Source organism: Alosa sapidissima, chromosome 23 (genome assembly GCF_018492685.1).
Source record: "Alosa sapidissima isolate fAloSap1 chromosome 23, fAloSap1.pri, whole genome shotgun sequence".
In the NCBI taxonomy this organism is placed as follows: domain Eukaryota; kingdom Metazoa; phylum Chordata; class Actinopteri; order Clupeiformes; family Clupeidae; genus Alosa; species Alosa sapidissima.
This window is the reverse complement of record NC_055979.1, coordinates 20,290,485-20,314,531: the sequence shown is the minus strand read 5'-3', so window position 1 is coordinate 20,314,531 and position 24,047 is coordinate 20,290,485. Positions and strand designations below refer to the sequence as shown.

The window sequence follows — 24,047 nt, the reverse complement described above, 5'->3', positions numbered from 1 at the left end:
TTCTTGGCATCTTCATGAGCGAAATTCTTTGCCTGTAAAACAGAGATATTGTGCATGTTTTTTTTTCCATTACAATTTGATTTCATAGAGGAAGAATGTGTCCTCCCTGCTTGCAGTCTAGTTACCATCACAGGCAGAAGTTCACTTCGGCAAAGAGAGTGCAACAGAAGGGATCAGTATCATAGCATTACATTAATACACAGGATGATGTTAAAATCCCTTGTGCCAAAATCTAAGGTAAAAACACATTCAGAAGCCCCTGCTCAAGTTTAACTTAAAAAAGTCCAATGGTCTATTGGTGGAATGGTCCATCCAACAGCAGTATATAGTATGCAGCATGTCATTGGGGTTATCAAGTGGGCACCCTCATTCACCGATGTTTCGTTAAGTTAGGCCCACGACACCTCATGAAGGCTTAACAGTGAAACCAGCGTCCTGGAGACACTCCCCTCCATGCTGCCACCATATTACCACATTGAAATATCCAATACCCCAAATACTCTTTAATTTACTGTGTTTGATGTTCTAAATAAAAAGCAGTTAATATAAGGTTCATGATCTTTTTTTATGTCAACACAAATGTCAACACATGTATGCTTTGGCAAGGGGCTCATTTCTGAATTGTAAACAGGAACACTAATTGTTCCCTTGTTCAATGTTCAATTATGATAAAATTGATTCAAGGAAGTGTCACCTCTGGGCACAATCACAATTAAGAGAAATGGCTTCATCCAAATCAAGTGGGACACCAGTCATATTTCCATTACAACTCTAAATGTACCTGTGATTGCAAAGTATACTGAAACCAAATACAGGACCACTACAGATACCGCTAAAACAAACAGTTTTCGAGATGTTCCAGTTTGATACAAATTTTATTTGCTCTTCTTCACTACCAAAAGCATACAAATACGTGTAATTTGCCACATGTAAAAAAAGAAGAAAAAAAAAACAAGTCAGATAAAAAAAAATTCAATGAAGACCCATGTTTAGTCTTTTCTAAATCAAATACAAATACATTCTTAAGTGAAATACCTGAAGTGAAATTCACTTTAAAAGGCTGAGATTGAGTAAGGAAACCGCCTCACTTCTCAAAACAGAACAGAAAGCCTTTACATTTGCAAAGATCTTTAGAGAGAGAGAGAGAGAGAGACTATGTTATAAGGTCTGAAAACTAGTTGACAGAAATAGACCAGCATTATCCGTTTACCCCACTGCACTACGGGCAAAAGGAATTTCGGACAACAAATGAACTTCATTTGTTTTTGGAAACAGTAAAACTCAAATGATGGGATGATGAGAACACACCCCAATTTTCATGCATTCATTTCCCTGATTAGAGGCACAGGATTTCTTTTCATATGACAGTTTACAGATTGAGCAATTACCCTCCACATACTACATACACAACTTAAAATAAGCCTCTCACTCACACACTCCTTCTTTCGCTCACTCTCTCTCTCACACACACACACACACACACACACACACACACACAGAGGTTAAATTGCCTGTGTTGATCTTAACTTTCTGTTATCTTAAAATATTTTGAGTAAGGGATAAACCCCATGTCTTCCAGGCAAATGTGAACCAAAGAAGCACCATAAATCATTATTTGATGGCACAATATTCTGTATTTTTTGGGGGGGTTAAAATATAGATAGTAGATGTGTCGTCTTTCACACTCATGGTAGCACACACACAGACACTGCAGTAGTGACATATGCACATCTGTCCAAACGTACAAAGTCGATTCCCATCTCGGACTTCCTCATATCTTGGGCACATTTCTGGAATACGTCAGCCATTTCAAAGTAAATAAACACACACACACACAGCAAAAATGTAAGAGCCGTAGAGATTTGCGTGATCATTTCAGTCCAGAGGAGCTTGTTGACCAACACACTGGTTGCTGGATGGGTGGGGGTGGTCAGTGCAGCTTCTCCAGTTTGGCCTGGAGAGATTTGAAATTGCCAATGATGTGCTGAAGCGCTGAGTTCGGGCTCAGAAGACTGCCAACTCCACAAGGTAGCCGCAGATGTTGTCCAAACACACGTTGGTAAAACCTCCGCCTGGGACAGAGAGAGAGAGAGAGAGAGAGATGAGAGAGAGGAGAGAGAGAGAGAGAGAGAGAGGAGAGACGAGAGAGAGAGAGAGAGAGAGAGAGAGAGAGAGAGAGAGACAGATAGAAAGTCAAAACAGAAAAGAAACCAGTGTGTGTGTATATATATATATATATATATGTGTGTGTGTGTGTGTGTGTGTGTTGTGTGTGTGTGTTGAGTGAGAGGACCGATAGACCAGAGTATTTGTTTGTTTGTGTGTGTGTGTGTTGTGTGTTGTGGGGGGGACTGGGTTACCTGTCGTAGGTGGGCACCCGACTAGGGTCATCCACATATCCTGAGAGCAGCACATGAATACACTCCACCAGGTGCAAAGGCTTCTTCAGACGCTGCCAGCATGGATCCTGAGGTCGAGGAGAAAAGAGAGAGAGAGGGAGAGAGAGGAGAGAGAGAGAGAGAGAGAGAGAGAGAGAGAGAGAGAGAGAGAGAGAGAGAGAGAGAGAGAGAGAGAGAGAGAGAGAGAGAGAGAGAGAGAGAGAGAGAGAGAGAGTGAGTATGCGTTTGAGGAAACGTTCTTTAGTTATACTCAGATGTTGTGAAAGACACAACTTCAGTAAGTCGGAATGTCTGGACTCGAGGTTAGAGGCATACTCTGGTTTTGAAGAGCTGGTCGTAGACTTCCAGCAGGCGAGGCAGCTGGACGCCGATCTCAAGCATGGTGTAGGTGACAAAACCCACGTCCCAGCCCAGCTCACACACACGCTGCTCCAAAAACTTCACCAGGAACTCTGCATCAAACACACACACACACAGTTAAGTAAAGGCTGGGTATGTGAATGACAGCAATAACTCTTCACTGACTCATAATAAACATAGACAGTGTGATATAACTAGTGACAGAAGGCTTCCTGTTTATCAATGCATCAGAATAACAAGGCACTGACAGTTTACTGAAGTACTATTTCCTCTTAAATGATGACGAGCCTTTCTGCCATTACTCCCCAGGCGTGTGAGCAGCAGCTGGGCTGGCACGGCACATAGAGGCCTTGTGGAGGAGCAATTATGTCATTTCTCCTGAGCAGGGTAGACTCTAGAGACCCTCCAATAGTACCACAGGAGGAACCACGGGGGGAAAGAAACGGAATGACCATTATGTTAATGTGTGTGTGTGTGTGTGTGTGTGTGTGTGTGTGTGTGTGTGTGTGTGAGTGAGTGAGTGAGAGAGAGAGAGAGCGTGAGTGAGTCAGTGTGTGAGTTTGTGTAGAGTTGGACAGAGCTATGATCGAGGATGATAAAAAAAAAAAGCTGGCGCTAGGACGCTTCCTGTGTGTTGGTGACAGCAGAAAGAGAACACTGAATCATACCTAGTGGAAAATAGCGTGGGGTCCCAGCATACAGCTTTCCCAGCGACACCAGCTTCAGGCTGAGGGACCTCATGCGGTCAGCTGGGCTCATGGACGAGCTGTCACCCAGCTCTGCAAGATGAGACGACAGCACATTAGAAAACCTGCTCCGAGAGTCACACACCTGCCATTTCACTTCTGACAAACATTAGAAAACCTGCTCCGAGACACACACCTGCCATTTCACTTCTGCTCGATACAAGAGCACCTCATGAGTCTACTGTCACTGCTTACACACCACCTGGTAGCCATGAGGTACAACATTAATGAGCTATCAAGCATGTGGTGAAGGTCTTGCAAGGGTCCAGCATAAGAGGAGTTGTTAGTCATGTGGCCTCTACTATTATATGTACATGATGCCGTCAGGTGAGGAAAGCATCCACTGCCAGAGACTAACCACAACCCATCTGAGAGCGGACCTTCACAAGGTGCTAGCCCTTTTCAGAAAAGAATAATTCCAAACTGATTATTGTTTTTTCTAAGGACGAGTGGTTTCGTAAAATAAGTGCATATTTATGTTAGAATTTTGACATCTGAGCTTGCACATTGACAGCTTTTTTGTGTGAGTGTTACCTTTACTATTTCTGACAAAAGTTTCAGTCTTTCACCCACATTTTCATAGTTTTTCAGGATACGGAAAATGGCATTTCATAATTCCATATTTTCCAGAATTTTCTGTTAGTAGTCTGGCTGTGCCCCCTCCCCCTTTCCCTGAGCGCTCACCTTTTTCCATGACCTCCTGCCACAGCGAGTGCACCAGGATAGGGTCGGAGTGGCCAGCGCAGTGGATGATGGCCAGCTTGCACTCCGACAGATGGAAGTGGTCAGCAAACTCCCCGTAAAGCTGTTCAACAGAGAGGAGAAAAGGAGCATGTTGCATTATATTAATGTCACACAGACACTATTTTGATTCTTTTTCAAGGCCCACCATAGCTGGCTAACACACAAATGTCTTTTCTTAAATATGTATTTAATTTCATGTCACCATTTTGCCATTTTATTTCACTTATTACAAGGACATTTTTTCAGTTAAAATCCTGATGACAAGTTGTAATTGCAACATAAAATCCGCTCACGGCCTAAGCATGACACCTAGTCATCTGCTCATAACTCTGCTTCTCAAGAGTCAGAGACACAGAGAGATGCTTGGAAAATCAGGGTTGTGCACAATTTGAATTGCAATTCTGCTTCCTGTTTGCTACCTCAAAAAGTGAAATTCAAGAATTGAATTGGAATTTAAGAGCCAGTTTCAATTCAATTCTGGAATTTTGCACAAGCCTGTAGAACATAGTTTCCCAAAGCTGCGGGAGCGTAGCAAATCCCTGTTGTTGGCGTCAACAGGTTTACTGTGGCTGTGGGCCCGGCTGGCTTTGGGATCATTCAAATCAATCAAGCAAGCAAGCAAGGCTGCACCTACACTCAGTTTATTAACCAGTCATGTGAATATTGAGAAACTGATTGGTTACATTCGTGACAGCTGGGTTCCTGCTCGTTTGAAACAATAACCTGTACCTACAAACACCAGGGCTAACAAGACTCTGCATGCTTGTCAGTGGACAAACACTTTGTCCCAAGGGGACTTCAATTAGCCCATTTCACAAGATGGGGCCGCTGTGTAAATCAACTTCCTGTGGAACAGCACAGTCCCATAGACAGCAAAAGAAAAGTCCACAGGAAAGACAAAAGCTGGAAGACGTTTTACCCTGCCAATTAAGGCATCATTAACATCAACAAGGCCGGACACCTGGACACTGTGGCTGCAACAAGTCTATAAACTGATACAGGCAGAATTCCTTAGTTCCTGGTTAGTTTGTTGGCAAATGGCATGTTTTTTTTGTTCGTTTTTGCTTAGCTGTAAAAACTTTAGATCACAAGAGAAATGTGACTGCATGATGGATCCTTGGTCAAGCACTGATACTAAAGATAGAGATAGAAATATTGATTTTGTCATCATCGGTTGTAACTCAAGTCTTGTTACCTTGGTGATGTCCATGAGCTCTGAATCCAGTTGGGCAATGGCGGCCTGTGCTGAAGGATGCTGGGAGTGGCGTCTGATGAGCATCTCCTGGATCTGAACCTGGATACGAGCCACCTGGAATACGAGGGAATGTACAAAGAAATATGATGTATTCCAAAAACGTATCTAATTGGACCACTTCCACTTAAGAACTAAAAACTATCCCTGCTGGAAAAAAAACAGCTAGAAACCAGCTGATAATATTCAGGATAGTTTATTACCTACTTGTCATACCACATATACCATATATTATTGATATGCCTACGGTATTATTTCAGGCCCATAATATAAGCTGTTGATACACTTGTGTATGCACCAGTATGAAGGTGTTGTGTGAAGACTGTAAAAGCCTGTGCTGCCACGGTGTGGCCCCTCACCTCCATCTTCTCCTCCAACTCGTGCAGGAACTCGCCGTCCGCCCCCTGGGAGGATGTGCAGGACGAGCTCTTGGCGGAGAGGATGGCCCTGGAGATGTATTCCAGCCTCTGCCTCAGAGAGATCTCCGTGCTGAACACACACACAAACATGAGCACCTCAGAGAGATCTCCATGCTGAACACACAAACATGAGCACCTCAGAGAGATCTCCGTGCTGAACACACAAACACACAAACATGAGCACCTCAGAGAGATCTCCGTGCTGAACACACAAACATGAGCACCTCAGAGAGATCTCCGTGCTGAACACACAAACATGAGCTACCAGTGTTTCCCATACATTGACTTATTTGTGGCGGTCCACCACAATATCAACACTGACCACCACACAATGATTTTCCATGTTGTACTATTTAAATGGGATGGAATTAGTTTATAGTAGAGCTATGTGCACCTTTGCACAGCCTCTCATTGTATCTCAACTACCTACATGCACGTTTAAAGAAAACATTAACAATTAGCAATTGTCGGTATAGAAGTCGACTGGCTAAATTGTGCTTAAATCTGCATCATAATCACGCTGCACTAATTTGTTAAAAACTGTTGAATTCAAGTTAATTCTGCAAACCTACCACCACAAATAGAATTAGATTCTGTGGGAAACACTGAGCTCCTCAGAGAGATCTCCGTGCTGAACACACAAACACCTGAAAGAGATCTCCGTGCTGAACACACAAACACCTGAGAGAGATCTCCGTGCTGAACACACAAACACCTCAGAGAGATCTCCGTGCTGAACACACAAACACCTGAGAGAGATCTCCGTGCTGAACACACACACAAACATGAGCTCCTAAGAGCGCTCCAAAACCACCATAACAACTTCCACCTTTAATTAGCTTAGTAGTGTTAAATACAGTACTGCGTTGTCAAGGCAGCAATTTCACTGGATCTAAACAAACCAATCTAACCATAGAGGTGGCTTTCTTAATCTATTTTAATATTTTTACAACGTTTCTAAGACGTAAGTATATATTTTTTACACTGTAGGAATCACATACTATAGGACATACTATACATCACATATTCATACTAACAAGATGAAGTTTGTGACTACAGAGTTTTGTTTTAGCATGGGTTTCCTCTTTAAAAGAGACTAGCATTTAACTTCACAGCCTGCGGTTAAAATCCTTTAATTCACAGACGTGTCTTGGCTGTATTTTTGAGGGGGCTTTGTTCTGTCGTACCTGTGCATGTCTGCAAGTCGGGCTAGGACGTGCGACGCCTTGCCAAAGTTGCGGCTCTTCTCGTAGTATCTCCACAGCAGGTCCATGTTGCGCACTTTGTTCTGGTCCTGCTTGATGATGTGCATTAGGTGATCCTCAAGGTACGGAGAGTTCACCTAACAACCAAGAAGGAGGCCTCAGAACATCGAAAAAACTCTTTTTTAACTTCGGGATTTGAGAATACACATTCGTTGAGACAGTTGGACGGCGCTAATCAATCAGTGACCCTATGACAGTGACCCCACAGAGCAGTGATGACCCCATATGACACGGCTGCCCAGACGCAGACCCACACGCTCACCTCCAGCAGTTTGTCGGCAAGGTCTGTCTGAATGAGCCAGTTGTAGAGAGCAATGTGGAACAGCTCATCCTGAGACCTCTGAGCCAGGCCAAGCATTTGCTCAAACTGCACAAAGAAAGCACACATCACCAGAAAGCCATTTAAATAGATATCTGACACTTCACAAACAGCGCACATACGTTTTGACACTTTACCGACTTGGACAGACTGGAAGAAAGCCCATTCTCAACAAAGTTTTTGTTTTGAAGAGATTGTATTAGATCAGTTCTTAGTTGATGTTTCTGGGGTTGTATGACATAGATGTAGCATATAACTATGCTAAATATTGTTTTATTAATGGGCTATTTATCTTTAGCCATTTCCAGACTTCTACAGGCATCTACTTACGTGATTGGCTGCGTCTTCGTTACTCAGCATGTTGGGGTCGGAGGTCATGACTGGGGGCCCGGGCTGTTTGGGGACACTGGGGGACTGTGGTGCTGCTTTGCTCTGGTTCACCAGATCCTGCATGGTGTCCGTCACACATTTGTAACACAGCAGCCTGGGACAGAAGGCAGAAAATTAATTAATTCAGTACAGGCTGAAACAAATCTATGAGTGAGTGAGTGAGTGAGTACTATTGTGAGTGAGTGTGAGTGTGTGTGGGGGGTGAGTGTCTGTCAGGAAGACCAACCTCTCCTGGAAGGCCTGTTGTCCAGCCACATCCTCCTCTGGTTCACCGTGCCTGTAGAAGTGAGGTCCCAGCCGCTGGGGGTCCTTCTTCTCCGCTGCAGTCAGACACAGCTCCACCACGCCCTCGTAGAAGCGCACTAAAAAGAGTCAGACAGACCCCTATTCAACATAGGAGTGGAGCCAGACCAACTGACAAAGCTCACATCATGGTGAGAGCCGTTAATCTTGACAGTATTATAACGCACATTTACTTAACTATGGACCCTTTCAAGAGAGTTCCATTATCAGCATCATAGTTGGCCCCACAAGACTTCCTTTTTAACATTCCATATGTTATCTTAATGTAGAGGAAGTAGATTGGGGCCCAAATAGAACGTTCAAGCATTGTTTTTGTTTTTATTGATGAAAGGGTCCATAATGCACACCCACTCACCCTGGCGGTACTGTGAGCAGACCAGGGGCAGGTCTGCGTTGTGGCTGATGAGCTGGTAGAGGCGGAGGGACTCTTTGAGGGCGCGTTCCCGCTCCGCCTTATTCTGCAGCTGCCTGGAGCCCTGCAGCAACTCATTAGCCTGGGGGAGGAGGAGGAAACGGCTTCACACAACACATAACCAAAACAAACAAATAAACAACAAACAAACAATTATACCCACAAGCTTGTGCACATTCAAACAGAGCCTCAAACACAGCACACAAACACATCAGGGTTCCCAAATTTAGTCAAATTCTGTATGTATGTATGTATGTATGTATGTATGTATGGTACAATATACCGATTAAAGATTTCAGAGCGACTGCGTTCAAGCATCTTTTACTTTTTAGAGCGGGAGATGAATAAATGGGCATCAAATAAACTACTACTCAAGCAAGCAGTAAAGCTAATAACCAGATATACACCGATTCTGTGCAGAAATATATTAGTATTAATGTATTTTGGCAAGTACATTTTTAAATGCTACACCAAAATGCCATGATATTCCAGACATTCCATGACCCGTGGGAACCCTGCCACATAAACAGACAAACCAATAAACAAGCATAGCCACAAGCTTGTATAAACCCACAAAAAGCCTCAGACACACTGACAAAATCAAATACACACTGTAGTGAAGGAGGAGAGCAGTCACCAGACCCAGCCTCCAACCCGCGTCTCAAAGGTACCAAACCTGCGGCTTGACCGCATCACCAAAGAGCCAGGCTCATTAGTAAAGCAGAGCGTAGTTCGGGTGATCCCAACACACACACACAAACACGCAAACACACACAGACAGATAGACACACACACACACACAGGTTTAAACCCATGTATGGTTCAGGTGGTAGTGGTGGCGGCACCTTGGAGCAGACGCTGTCGTCGCTACTGTACAGTAGGGGGCAGATGTCTCGGAGGTGGTTGCTGATGGGGTCCACAGCGGCGCTGTCCTTGATGTAGACGTTGATGAGGGCCGTGATGAGGGCACCGGTCAGCTCACGCCCGCGGGTCACCACCTCCTTAAAGCTGACGCCCTTCATCTGCTCCTGGAAGTCCTGTGGAGGATATACACACACACACACACACACAAAAGGTGAGAATGGGCACGCACACACACACACACGCAGGCAGGCATACACACACGCATAAACACACACACACACACACACACACACACACACACGCACACACACACACACGCACACACACACGCACACACACGCGTGCCGTGTGCACACACACACACACACACACGCGCGTGCCGTGCACACACACACACGCACGCACGCACACACACGCAAACAAAGGCACATACACACACAGGCACATTTGGGAGTTGAAGTGATCACTGACCTTTGGTAGCTCGGCGATGATGAGGCTGAACTGGTGCTCACAGAGCAGCTTCCACAGGGCCAGGGTCTGGAAGCAGCGGTGCACCAGCTGCTGAACGCCCTGCAGGGACGCCTTCTCACAGGCCTGGGCCTCCGCTGCACAACACACACACACACACACAACACACACACCACACAGACACAACACACACGCGCACACACACACACACATTAGAAGAAATCCTATTAGTGCACAGACATTTCAAAGGCACCTCAACTTTTGAAGTTCCATACCACTTTCATATGGTTGTACTTCTAGAACTAAGCATCTTTTTAACAGTAATGACCACTTGGATAGGAGCCTACCTTTTACCTTGCCTGTGGCTTATGTGTGACAAGTTTGAACCTTATTACTAGTCATTACTAATCAGCCAGTTCATTACATGCACAAAGATAACAGGTGTGCGTGTGTGTGTGTGCGTGTGTGTGTGTGCGTGCGGACTGCCGGGACCTACTGTGGAACTTCCTCTGGAGCTCCTGCTGGGCCTGATGGGACGACCCGTCTGGACGCATTCCCATGAGCCTCTGCTGCAGGTTGGCGGGGGAACTGAAACTGCAGATAAGGAATAGCCAATCAGAGACTAGTTCAGTCAAAGAGAACACCAAGGACAGAGAAAAGCAGTTGAAGACTAACAGGCAGCTTACTAGCCACGTAACTGAAGCTTCCCATTCGCGGAGCGTTTGCTGCAACAATTAGCTTCTACTATAATCGATGGAACTTGCTACAACAGATGATAGCGACGCATACATCAAAAAAAAAAATGAGACCGGTCTTCTCAAGTAATTTTGACGCTCCAGTTTCAACACTTCAGTTACGCACCTGGTGTCTGTCGTCTGCTGGTGATAAATGTGGTGACTGGACGGGGAGACGACAGGGAGAACAGAGGAGGAGACAGAGCCGAGCATTTCAGAGGAGATCCGGGGAGAGAAGGGAGGAGAGGGGAAGGGAGGAGAGGAGAGGAGAGAGAAGAGGAGAGAGGGAAGAGAGGAGAAGGGAGAAGAGAAGAGGAGAGGAGAGGAGGAGAGGAGAGAAGACAGGAGAGAAGAGAGGAGAAGAGAGAAGAGGAGAGAGGGAAGAGAGGAGAGGGGAGAAGAGAAGAGGTTATGGGAAGAGAGGAGAGGGGAGAAGAGGAGAGAAGAGGAGAGGAGAGGAGAGGAGAGGAGAGAAGACAGGAGAAGAGGAGAGGAGAAGAGAGAAGAGAAGAGAGGAAGAGGTTAGGGGAAGAGAGGAGAAGGGAGGAGAGGAGACAGAGATAAGCATTCAGTGGAGAAAAAGGAAGAGAAAAGGAGAGCTGAGGGGAGGACGTGTCCTACCTGGGCGTCCCCAGTGAGCTGGGGCTGAACTGAGAGTTCTTGTCCAGGAACTCCTTGAGTCCCCGCAGTTCCAGCAGCACAGCCTCCAGGTCAGCAGAGCTGGCTGAGCTCTCCGTCTGGACAAGGACACTCCATTAACACACAGACAGTCGCTTCGCACATGCAAACACTCACTCGCCCACTAGTTATTACTCCACACATACAGACACGTTTCCTATGCAAGAGTGTGCCGGCAAAAAAATATGAACAGCACAACAAATACATTTAGTGAAGATAGAATTAAATTGTCGTGGCCAGAAGTACCATTTCTGGTTGTGAGCAAGCAACTCTGTGCTGTGATTTGCTGAAATGCAAGTATCTGTAAAATGTTCAAAATAAAAGCGATGCTTACAATACTAGCGGTTTGGTTTCCTTTAGTGATGGATGTCTCAACTGCCATACTGCCATCCCAAAGATTACTGAGAATAAACAAGAAAGAAACAAGGTGATTAGAGGCAAAATAAACTAGTCTGTGACTGACTGATTGATTGTTATATTGATTGATTGATTGATTGATAGATAGACAGACAGACACACAGATGAATAGACAGATAAGATAGTTCTCAGCTCACCCCAATATGCGAGTGAAGTAGATGGCGATGCCATTGTGTTTGCCAGAAAAGACAACCTCCGGCCCAGAAGTGGCAACAGAACCACTGCCCACACCCATGGGCATGGCAGGGTTATATGGTGTCGACGCCATCACAGGAGGTACACCTATACACACACACAGAAACATTATTGCACAGACCTGGAGCAAGAACACAAAAGACTCCACACAGAACAAGATTAGTGGAACTACGAAGAAGTAGGTAAATCGGACAGGCAGAGAGGGAGCCCACTGAAGCACGGTGCATAAAAGGAAGGAGAGTAAAGGGGCGTTCACACCAGGAATTATGTAAGGGATAATGTATTGTCCGCCGGTAATTATCAGAAAATAAGTCCCGACAGGGAGAACAGAACCCCGACGCGCAGCGGAGTTTTGCTTCGACTTGAAGGGACTTATTTTCTGATAATTACCGGCGGACAATACATTATCCCGCTTATTACACGGCTACTTGCCAAAATGAGAAAAGAAACCTAACACAACGAATCTTTAAAAATTATTTTGCTACCGTTTCGTGTCTTCCGCTGACAAAATAAATAGTTTGCCATACAGATAGAACTTGACAGTTTTAGGTGTTGCGTGGCAACGTCTTACTAGCTTACTTTCCCTTTCAATGAAATTCCATTGCAATAAGCGAACGGAATTCTTGCGGAGGGATATGAAAGATATTAATCAACCCGTTGCCATTGACAGTGGTGATTATATACTTTGCCGGTGATTTATAGATTTAACATCGGCCCGAACGTTGGGAAGGCCCATTCATGTGAATGGAACTTTCTGCAGCACTCTGAAGAGCCGTGTAATAAATGAACTATAACAACAAAATAAGCTAGAGTGATACTTTATCGTTATAGTTAATGTTCTTGATGTGAACGGCCCTTCAGAAGGACAGGACAGGACAGGACAGGACAGGACAGGAACTCTTCTGGGAGCTCGACACAGCACATGCCTGTAGACAGGAATCACCTGGCAAATGACACTGACAAGGGATCGTAAAGGAGAAAACGAAAAGAGAACGAGTGTGTAACAGAAAGAGAGACAAAGACAAGGGAGAGAAAGAGAGGAGGGTCTGGAGGACTACCTGGGGCAGGGGTGGTTAAGAAGCTGGGGGCAGAGAACAAACTGCCCCCTGGGCCAGGAGATCCTATGAACACAATGGATGAGGGGGATGTGAGTGAGAGAGAGGGAGGGAGGGAGGGAGACATAAGGTGGCTCTACAGACACACAGCAAACACGTCTGGACACTACGGGTCGGACGGTGGAGAGGATAGCGGCGTACCTGGCACAGGAGAGCCCAGCAGAGGGCCCATGTTACTGGGAGCAGCAAATGTGGACGGGATTCGCATCTGAGCCTCTCCTCCATACCTGCGTTGGAAATGCATACCGAACAGAAGCCTTACAGCCATTGCTATATTCAACACAGTAGACATACAAATAACCTCATATAATAGAGGTTAGCCTATGACCTTACTTTCAACTGTTCATTTTAATTATAATGTTAATGTAATGTTTCTTAGACAAAAGCATCTGCCCAGAACTATAAACGGAAACATGGACATAGTGGTGAACAGAGTTTACTTCAAAGAAACGGCATATACTGTAGCCATATGTTGAACAAAGCCATTAAATAAGATCTCCTATGACGGACACAAAAAACAAAAGCCTATTAACCACACAAACATCACTCTCTCTCTCTCACACACACACACACACCTGAAGAAAGCACGTGTGGACCATATAGACACCTCTCTGTCGCAGGCCGCGTTGGAACAGGCTAGGATCAGGGCTGTAGCACACGCTTGCTCTTCCTGAGGGAGAAAGAGATGGATTTGGTTGGTTTTCTGAATATTAATTCTGTGAGGAAGACGGATGTGAGAGGAAGGAGAGAGGGAGAGAAGCTCTTTGGAGGAGAGGAGAAAGCTCAACAGCTTACAATCACAACAATCACTCACCCTGTGCAGCTTGAAGAAGCGCTCAATCTCCTCGCTCTCACCACCACCGCTGCTCACCAACAGGTGGCGCAGTTGGTCCACAGGTCGCAACTTGTGGAAGATGTGACTGCCCTGCAGTCGGGAGAAAGAGACACTGGGATGAATGGACGGAGACACACACACACAAAAAAAACAGGCCATAACGCCACATAATAAGGTCACACACACACACACACACCACAGGCAAAATACAGGGATTAAAGTGAAAAAAAAAATCGTTTGACTGAACTTTTTTCAGGCCATAAGTCATACATTGTTCATATCTATCTATAGAGATAGCACCCCTTTTGCAGTCCCGACCTATTGATTTTTAATGTACAAATAGATGCAAACAGCAAAGGGAGTATTGGGGCAGCCGTGGCCTACTGGTTAGCGCCTCAGACTTGTAACCGGAGGGTTGCCGGTTCGAACCGCGACCAGTAGGCACGGCTGAAGTGCCCTTGAGCAAGGCACCTAACCCCTCACTGCTCCCCGAGCGCCGCTGTTGTTGGAGGCAGCTCACTGCGCCAGGAGAAGACTTCCCATTTCCTCATCAAAGTAACGAATCAGAACATTCGAGATATTGTTCATATTTCCATTTGTTGCCTCATCCGCATTTAATGAAAACGTGGTAATTTTGAGTTTTACAGACAACTCAGATTTCCAATGAGCAGCAATACTGTGTGTGCTCATGCAGGATGTCTGCGCATTTGATAACGACAATCTGGAGAGGGCGCTTTTGCCTTCAGCATCAGATTGTATAAGGTTGACAAGAGGTTGCGATATGGTGAGGGACAGGTCATGTTGCGCTATGAAACAACATGCGTAGCCTACTTTCTGAGCGCAAAAACGGTCAGTCATAGATAAATGTAGTTTGTAGTTCTCCCCCGTTTCCAACAGCCGCCCATCTCCATTTATTTTTTAACTTATGACACCTGTGCCTTCCTTTAGCAACAACGCATCCATGACAGCTAGTGGCCTTGCCAAATAGACGCACACAAATCATGATATGCGAGGTTCTGGTTGGCCTACTGGTCATGGTTTTGTGCTATAAATTAATAATACTTTATAGCAAAGTTTAAAGTTGACTATTTTAATTGCATGGTTATTTTTTGTCAACATACACTCACAACCTACTGTCGTTAAATGTGAAGGCCTAAGCAAAATAGGCTACAAGGCTGTCTGTGCGTCACAAACACGACTGACCTCCTTACTCAACAGTTCGCGATGATGACAGTATTATTATTTTATGTTAACACGCTCAGTCAAAACCTTCCGCAAAACCTACCGCAAATTGTGAAAAACATTGTTGTACATGTCATAACAGACGGGATAATAAATTGCATAAGCTACGGTTTATATTGCGTCGCTTTACACATATTATTAGTTGCATTGATTAAAAACTGTAACAATAATAGGTTACATCGGGTGGCATAGCAGGCTATCTGTTCAAGTCATAGCGACACCCAAAATTAATGACTTGACAAGAGTTCGCAAGAAATTGTCTACATTGATGCACGGAAAGAACACAGCTTACGCCTCTTCTCCGAATTCGCACATAAAGCTCACAATGTATCATATCCAAAAAAGTTAAACGGATTGGCCAACCTCATCAGCTGTCTCGATTGTGTTACTATAATCCAACTTTTAGACCGTTAGTCCTCCAGACGTGTTCTTTTTGAGACAAGCGTGTAGCGTGACAAACAACGAGACAAGCGTGTAGCTACAACATAAACAAAGCGAAACTCATGGCTGACGTATCTTCTTGAGCGGTCACTGATTGAGACACTATTAGGTCTTTAAACATTTACCATCACACACATTAATTTCTCGGACCTAATATTTGTAGTTGCCTTAAAAAAAGGAAAGGAAAAGAAAAGGTGATAGTCCCGTCCCGTCCCCCCTCCTATTTTTTTCTCATCAGATCTGCATCGATCTCAAATTTGGCATTTCTAAAATCAAATTGACGGAGAACTTTAATCCTTGAAAATAAACACACACACACACACACACACCACAGGCAAAATAAACACACACACACACACACACACAAACCTCTGGCTCTACACAGTCTAAATAAGCACACATATCCACCCCAGCCTGTAGACTGGTGGTGAGAGAGTGCGGAGGGCGTCTGTGTACCTTAGCGGAGAGGAGCACAAACTTGTTGGGGGGGATGTTGTGCTGCTGCACCACCACAGGCGAGTCGGTGAGGGACACCAGGTCTTTGTTCAGCATAGTGACCATCTTGGGCACAGGCTCCTCCTCTATGGCACACAGTGCCCAGGAGTGGCCATCCACAGCAGACATCATCTGTAGAACAGAACAGAAACACGGCACCGTCAGAATAATGCAACAGCACGTGAGCTATTTCGAACAATTAATGAAATTATGATCATGGCGTGCATATACTGCACTGCTTGAAACGAAAAGCTTACCTGGGTCTCCATAAGGGGCTTCTTGAAGGGGAAAGAGTCATGGTTGATGCACCACAGGATATCACTGTCCTCTGTCTCTGATGCAGCCATGAGAAGCACTCCTAACCAAAGAGGAAAAAAACGGATGTGACACCAAACACAGCACAAGGGGGGGGAACTCTTGCTGCCAGTAAGGTTGAGAGAGAGGTTTGTTTGTTTGTTTGTTTAATTTAAGGCCATTTCAGCAACTAAAACTATTTTGGCCAGAGCATCGTGTTGAGAAAGAGGTTGTAGAGGGGGTTTTGTTGGGCACGGTAAGGTTATGTGATTGCTTTTTTCCCATATGAGTTCTAGTTAAGGTTTATTAGGTTTATTTCTTACAGAGACCATGAACAAAATGCAATAATCTCATAGAGGGAAGAGAGGCTTTGTATTAGCTTTAGCTACTGGCTAATTTTCATCTGCAGCCCCTGGGCTGGTGAAGAGCCCCATGATGCCATTGACAGCTGACATCACTCACACACACACACACACACACACACACACACACACTCAGATAAATACACACACACACACTCAGATAAATACACACACACACTCAGATAAATACACACACACACACTCAGATAAATACACACACACAGATAAATACACACACACACACACACACTCAGATAAATACACACACAGATACACACTCAGATAAATACACAGGGAAGCTAAGGGTCTTGTGAAATAGAAGGGAGATGCGGAGCGTCCATGACATTACCTTTCCTGTAAAGGGCCTTGTGGACCTTGGCGGGTTTCTGCAGGGTGGAGGAAGCTGAGAAGCCCGGCGGGAGACGCACGTGGACCAGCGTCAGCAGACTAGGCCGGGCCGACATGTGCTTGGCGTTGGGTGGGGCGAAGGGAGTTGTGCTGAAGTACAAACGAACACCTACAAAGAGCGACAGAAAGAAATCAACAGGTAGGCCAGTGATACTCATTTCAAAGGAACCAACAGCATTTACACACATTTTTACAGAGAATTTATGTAACGCATGTAAGAGTTCTTCTTTGTGTGATGGCTTTACTGTACATATGCGCTCATGTCACCTATATGTTATTTTGCACCACACTCAATCACAATATATTAAAGCTGCAGTCTGACAGATTGAGGGGCCAAAATGTTGAATGTTTACAACTCTCATGCCCCTCCCCCACTACAACCAAGCACCCTCTAATCAAGTTTGTGCTCGTCAGTGCGCACCAGACTACACCAGACTGTGATCGACAGTCAGATCTCACACAGTCCTGCCCTCATTGGACCAGAAGAACTGGGAGCTGAGGATTTTTGCAAAACTAACAGGCTCTAGGTGGAGGTAGAAGTGCAGGTTTTTTTTTCTAAAACCGGCTGATTTATGTTGTTCTGTCAGAGCATAGTGTCGGTTTCAGCGAATATGATCAAAAGATCTTACCAACTGCAGCTTTAAAAATGCTTGAAAAATGGGTTGTAGATTGTAAAATAATGTATAAAGGTAACAACTGTAAATTGCAAAGAGGTCCTTACCAGCATGAGTAACAGCCAGCAGATGGCAGTCTAAGGATTCAGATCTTTCAATCACAGCGATCTGGACGATGGGCTTGAAAACGGAACGGTCAATGGTCCTGGAGAAAGGCAAAAAGGCCAGTTCAGCAACCCAGACATGAGAGACCAAAAAAAGACAGAGATCAACATGGTTGGAATAGGGGCCTGGGAGATGCGAGGTGTGCAAAAGTGGCCCAACAGAATTACATCTGGGATCATTTTCATTTAAAGGAATTATCCGGAGTAAAATGCACTTTAGATCAATTTACGGATGATTGGGAGAGAATTGGGGATGATTCTGTATAGGAGTCGATTGCATCACGTCACGTGACATTTCAAAATTCCAACCTGTTAGTAAGCTAGGGTTTGCTGTTGCATACAACTTCATTTCAATTTCGAAAGAAATACTGGACTATGTTTTTTTTTTTTTTTTTTTTAAAACGGCGACGAAATTGTGAATTTCCAGAGCGTGTTACTCCACACTCGGCAAACGACTCCTACGGACTTTCCCCTAAAGATGCCAGCTGCAGCAGCAACATTTCCGGAAAAGTACTGGCTTGATGAAATTCATTCTGGACTCTCTATCCGACCACATAAAGACCTCGGGATACTTCGGTTTGGCGTTGGTAAGTGTAATGTTGTTTGGAACTGTAGAAGAGGTATAAAAATAGCGTTTTGTAGCGGCGAAATGACATGCCCTGGTCACTTCCAGGCTAACGAGTTTTGACTAAAAACGGTCAAATCGAACTTTCTCAAAACACATCCGAATGACATGATTTTGATGTCAACTCAACGTATGTACTCCCAATCATCCGTAAATTGATCTAAAGTGCATTTTACTCCGGATAATTCCTTTAAGATAACTGCTTCTTTTGGAAAGGAAGAGAGGTTGTTTGAGCAGTAGACCAACCTAGCGATGTTTCCAGCAGCTGCCACAATTGCATTCTGGGACATGGCTCCCACCCGACTCAGTCCCTGTCCGTCAGCTCCAAGGTCATAAACCTATAACGTGCACAAACAATCAGGGTTTGTAATAGAAAACATTCACTGTTCTCTTGGGACAGAAAATGATTGATCTGAACGTCATCCTACCTGTAGAACTCCCTTCTCTGAGCGTGTGTACAGAGTATTGCGGGAGTCATCGATGGCGATCTGGACTACAGGATCTACAGAAACACCAGAGGACAAGATCAACACAGCTGAACATGTTGCTCACTGCGGTGTGTAACCCCAGTAATCTGAATGAAAACTCAGTGTATCAAAAAATTGCACACATTTACCGAACGCCGTACAAATAAGGAAAATAAAAGCACACATTCTGTCAGAATAGAACACACTACTGAGTTACTGTTGCCCCTAACCTTATAAACACGAACACTGACAGAGATGCAAGTGAGCTGGCAGGTCAAGAGACCAGAGTGGCACATGCCGAGGGAGTGGATAAAGCATAGAGACTAACAGACGGGCTACACCGGGCACAAAACTGGAGCGCCATGTTTGTGGAACGTAAAAATAGCTTTAGTCTTCTTAACGAATGTACACGCCGCCATCACACCTGGTGTAGCCAGGTTCATTGATTATAGTGGAAGGTAACATTTCGGACATACGCTCCCCCGAAGTTATGTGCCTGGTATAGCCTGCCTGTAAGACTCAACTACATGAACTAGATTACTGGTGCCCAAAGTGATCAGCTTCGTGAGATGCCAACCGAGTCGCAAGGAGGAGAGGCAGAACTGCTCGAAACCATCTGAGCAGAATGACATTCTGAAAGAGGAAGCCGCAGCGAGCCTCACCGTCCTCGGAGAAGGAGAACTGCAGCACGGAGGGCAGCAGGAAGGACAGGCTGCTCTTGGAGTGGTTGATCTTGCGGCAGCGCTGGCTGAACCAGCCGGCCTCTGCCTGGTAGGCCACCTCGTACAGGCAGCCGTCGCGGCCCGCCAGGAAGATGCGGCCCAGCTGTGTGGAGGTGATGGCCAGCAGGTAGGTGTTGTCCGTGGGGATGGAGTACAGGGGGTCAGGCAGCAGCTGCATGGCACCAGACAGGCTGTCATTCAACGCTAGAGAGAAAAACAAATACTCTTAAACGTAATAGTAATTGGCTCATTCACTCCCTCACTCTCCACCTCAAGCTGGTGTGTGGTGAGCGTTCTGGCGCATAATGCCTGCCATGCATCACCCAGGTGGGTGCTACACATTGATGGTGGTTAGTGAGGTCCCCCCTTCCATGTGAAGCGCTTTGAGTGTTGAGAAAAGCGCTATATAAATGTAACGTGTTGTTGTTGTAGTAAAGAGAGAGATAATTATTTCCTTCTGTACGAAGTAGAGAGAAAACGATTTATCGTAAACGTGCTAATTGCCAACCATTTCGTTCGAAAATTCTCAAACAACGATGTTTTTTAATACTTCAAATAACATTTGATGAATGAACCTTACATTTTTCAGTAGCCACAGGTGTGTACTGTAAATTTGAACAAAATCTACTTTGGTTCTTTGTTTACCACGCTCAGAGTTTAGTGCTGGGCTGGTGGGTACTTATTCCCAACCTTTCTCACGGCACATCAACGGTTAGCCTGAGAATTTTCGTCGCAATTCAAAATTCCACTAGCCTGGTGGGCCATCCTATATCATTGAAATGTATAGTCTGGAATCGAACCATTTACCTCGCTTAATCCAAGGGGCGGGCAGAGAATTGTCTTTCAAACTGCCTAGGCATGCAATAGGCCAGCGCTACGACCATATCCGTATCCGGTCGGCAAAACGGCAAATACATCCTTCTTCAAAAGGAATGACTTAAGTGCATTGTGTTGCTCAACTTTCAAAGAAAAGCACAAGTCCAACTCCTCCAAAGTTGACGCCAACGCCGATTCAAACAACCGCTCTTCGTTAGCCATAGCCACCTTCCTTGTTGTTCACCGTCACAGGACTGTCGTTATCCTGTTAAGCCCGCCTTAAGACTCTCTAACAAAATAGAGCGCTGTGATTGGAAGTCCACGGCGTCAGCCAATAGAAATTCCTATGGTTTGATACTAGACGTACAGGCTGAGCAAATTAATTTGCCGCCGCTAGGGTGCGTCTAGATTTCTAGGCCAAAATTCCACTGGAGTTCCAAGCGGATTTGTACATGCAGTCTTACAACACTGTTTACAGCTCTTCGAGTCACAGTAAAATGTAATTTTTGATACATAGCTAATATAGATACACTTATGGTGTGGGTGCTTGCGTTTCTTTAGGAATTGTTGGTTTGTATAGAAATTAATATTAAGTGACACATACACGTAAGAGGTTGGACATACGGGACGGTTGGTAATATGTGACGTTCCGATAGGGCACCAATTTGAAACTGCAGCGCACACTACCTACGGCTACCATGCTGTGGAAACCATGCGGTGAGTCTGATTACAGTTCTGGGAAAGAGGTGGCTGGTTGGCACAAATCAGCTTACAGTCATATCACCCTTTCAGCTTCTCAGAGCCCCTGGGTTAATGACCAGTCTGGATGCTCACCTGACTGGGCCTTGGGGAAGCTGAGGCCCAGGATCACCACGTCCACAGGAGTAGCTAGCACCAACAGGAAGTGGATGTGTGGCTGGAATATACCTGCAGATAAACAAGTGACAGGAATCAGGGGGACTGCTCTTGCACAACAATACTTTAAACTACTGGAAGATACATTGGGACACCAACTAAGTATGAGAGGTAGAAAAAGTGTCTCACCAGACTTCGGCTTAACCAGTCCTACAGATAGGATAGTTTCACTGAGGCCATCAAAGTAGGCTACGTCACCCCTAAGTAAACAAAGTGAAACAGGCATTAAAACAGAAGCATCTCTCTCTCTCGGAGTTCAAGTGCATATTATACACATACACAATTCATGTGTTCATTATCAAATCATATTTACCCATCCTCATAGTTCCACATGAAGATGTCATTGTCAATTGTAAGCCAAGCCCTATTGATCTCTGGGAACACTCCCATCATGCAGTTGCACTGCATATCTAAGGTTTCACAGTTAAAGCTCAAAAGACAAAAAAACTTCACAGGTCCCAAAAAATTAGTATTACTAAAAATAAGACAGTCACTCCTCTACGTTTCAGAAACTTTAGGGTAAAAAAAGGAAGATAGCTGCCACCACACGTCAAAATTAATAATAAAATAAAATGAATAATTCATTTTTGTGTAAAACACCACTCTGAGACCAAAAAAAAAAAAAAAAAACAGCAACATAACAAATAAGGGATAATAAAGTTTCCTCCGCCAAGTACAGCAGGTTCAGGTATTGTATCTGTGCTTCAAGCCATAACTATTTCATTCATCCATGTTGGATTAGTAAAGGATACGGCTAAACTGCTCCACGAGTTCCGGTGGAAGAGGCACCCTCCTGAAGGGACTCAGCTCTGGCAAACTGGGAACGTTGACCAGCCCTGGACCCTGCAGTGGGTAGTCCATGTCCGACACTCCAGAGAGGGAGGCCATATCTTCCAAAAACATAACAGATCATATCATCAAAACTGACATAAAAAGCATTCCATATGCAATGCAAGAACACAGTAACATGGACCTATTACTCACTTCCTTAACACCGTATCAAGCAAATCACACAGACTTCACGTCCAAGTTATAAAACCTTTCATTTAAACTTGTCTTGACTTACTGTGTGCTGGTACATTAAGAAGCTCTGACAGGTCGGGGAAACAACGGTCCTCTTGCAGGTGTCTATCAATTAGGCGGCCAGCACTCTCCAGGGCCTCCTGCAAAGCAGCAGCAGAGCTGCTGGGGCCCACTGTAGAAGGCATCTCTGGGAAACCACGACGCACCTGTGGCTGATTTCAGTCTATGGTCAGAAACATTACACACCGAGATGTGCCAACGCACGCATGTCAACCAAGAGAGCTTCTAAAATACACATTAAAACTTAGCTAGCTGATGAAACCTATTAGGTTCTTCGTTGCTAGTCTGGCCTGTACTATGAGAGGAATGTTTACATTTAAATTTCCACGTCAAAAGGTAAATGTCATTATATTACTACACAGTTACAAGACATAAACAAAGCAGATACTTAGATTGTTTACATGATAATCTAACCAGCTAATGTTAGATCTGTTAGGGAGAATAGTCACTATTGATAAACTAGCTAAGCTATGCTAGTTCTCTTGTTCCTGCCCATTCATGTATAAAAATGCATTAAAAAACTGAACCACTAAATTATGAAAAGATCTTAACAAATCTATCAATCTCTTCATTTTCGGTTTCATGGCCTTTCATAGCACTGACAAGTTATGTCGTTGAAAGAAAGTTAACAAAAATACCGGTGTCCCTATGCTAGCTATCTTGCTAAATGACCGGCTAGCTCATATTTGGCCAATAACTTCTACCGACAAAACGCGGGCTCCTCTATCTGTAAGTGTGGTTAATGTTATATATAACACACCATTCTGGAATATCAGCTTACCCAATTAAAATATCCCCAATACAGTCGGTGTGTACAACAAAATATGAACTTTCTCCCGTTTTAATTCCTGCTATATCCCGCCAGCAACCACATGCCGCTAAGCTTTGTGGGCACATCCGGCGCATCCAGACGACGTAGGTAATCAACAACACCACATTTTTATGATTTTTACACGCCTTTAAATTAAATTGCAATGTTCTTTTTGGATTGCAAAACAAACATGTACGAGCTTGCATAAAATATAAAAATATACACCAAAAAGTAATACATGATGACCACTAGGTCAACATTCAAGTTATTCTTATAAGAGTTTCTCTTGCCACGAGGTGGCAGCATAGTGTTACAAATTAATGGACTCTCGTACATAAATTTGTGTGCCCAGTGGAACACGTGAAAAAGAACCCACATACAGTCCCTGGCAGAAGGACTTGACAGGCAAACAAAATCCAGGTAAATGTAACCGTCTTTGTTGTTGAGACTGGAAATAGGGTAGTCTATGTTTGGGCCGTTATGATATGCCTACCACTACAGTTCTGTACCTGTTGAGTTAGAAAATACTGTAGGCTAACTATCTCTTGCACGCAAACATAACATGTTACATTAGGTGTATGTGATTTATAATTCGAGTTTAGCTGTAATTATTACACAAGGACATGTGGATTAAGCTAAGGGGCACTTGAAAAAGTCTATACCTTTACCATGA

The 24,047-nt window shown here is 44.6% G+C and overlaps 1 protein-coding gene across 6 annotated transcripts; it reads right to left on the bottom strand.

Moving 5' to 3' along the window:
• Positions 1 to 856: 856 nt before the first annotated feature.
• Positions 857 to 23,459, bottom strand: nup155 (nucleoporin 155). Of its 6 annotated transcripts, none has more exons than XM_042081049.1 (36): positions 23,345 to 23,459; positions 22,547 to 22,726; positions 22,233 to 22,370; positions 21,794 to 21,890; positions 21,610 to 21,680; positions 21,400 to 21,492; positions 19,690 to 19,953; positions 18,989 to 19,062; positions 18,807 to 18,898; positions 17,879 to 17,976; positions 17,099 to 17,266; positions 16,351 to 16,451; positions 16,055 to 16,225; positions 13,895 to 14,005; positions 13,656 to 13,750; positions 13,222 to 13,307; positions 13,024 to 13,086; positions 11,908 to 12,052; positions 11,688 to 11,754; positions 11,297 to 11,412; positions 10,803 to 10,838; positions 10,438 to 10,535; positions 9,945 to 10,078; positions 9,455 to 9,646; positions 8,553 to 8,691; positions 8,121 to 8,256; positions 7,835 to 7,988; positions 7,448 to 7,552; positions 7,108 to 7,262; positions 5,861 to 5,990; positions 5,445 to 5,558; positions 4,190 to 4,310; positions 3,428 to 3,538; positions 2,715 to 2,851; positions 2,361 to 2,467; positions 857 to 2,072 (listed from the first exon to the last, which is right to left on the bottom strand). In XM_042081049.1, exons 2-36 carry the CDS (start codon positions 22,686 to 22,688, stop codon positions 1,931 to 1,933), a joined length of 4,203 nt encoding a protein of 1,400 aa, XP_041936983.1. In that variant the 5' UTR covers positions 22,689 to 22,726; positions 23,345 to 23,459; the 3' UTR covers positions 857 to 1,930. The 6 variants fall into 6 exon arrangements, with proteins under 6 accessions (XP_041936983.1, XP_041936982.1, XP_041936984.1 ...); XM_042081048.1 differs by having other exon boundaries at positions 22,547 to 22,715; XM_042081050.1 differs by having other exon boundaries at positions 22,547 to 22,709.
• Positions 23,460 to 24,047: the final 588 nt, after the last annotated feature.

What these genes read in the sequence shown, in the direction of transcription:
- nup155 (XM_042081049.1), bottom strand. Translation starts at nt 22,688, where the DNA reads ATGCCTTCTACAGTGGGCCCCAGCAGCTCTGCTGCTGCTTTGCAGGAG. An exon ending in GTTCTCCTTCTCCGAGGACG is followed by an intron (nt 19,063 to 19,689) that starts GTGAGGCTCGCT and finishes GTGTTTCTGTAG; the next exon opens with ATCCTGTAGTCCAGATCGCC. An exon ending in CAACAGGCCTTCCAGGAGAG is followed by an intron (nt 7,989 to 8,120) that starts GTTGGTCTTCCT and finishes CTTCTGTCCCAG; the next exon opens with GCTGCTGTGTTACAAATGTG.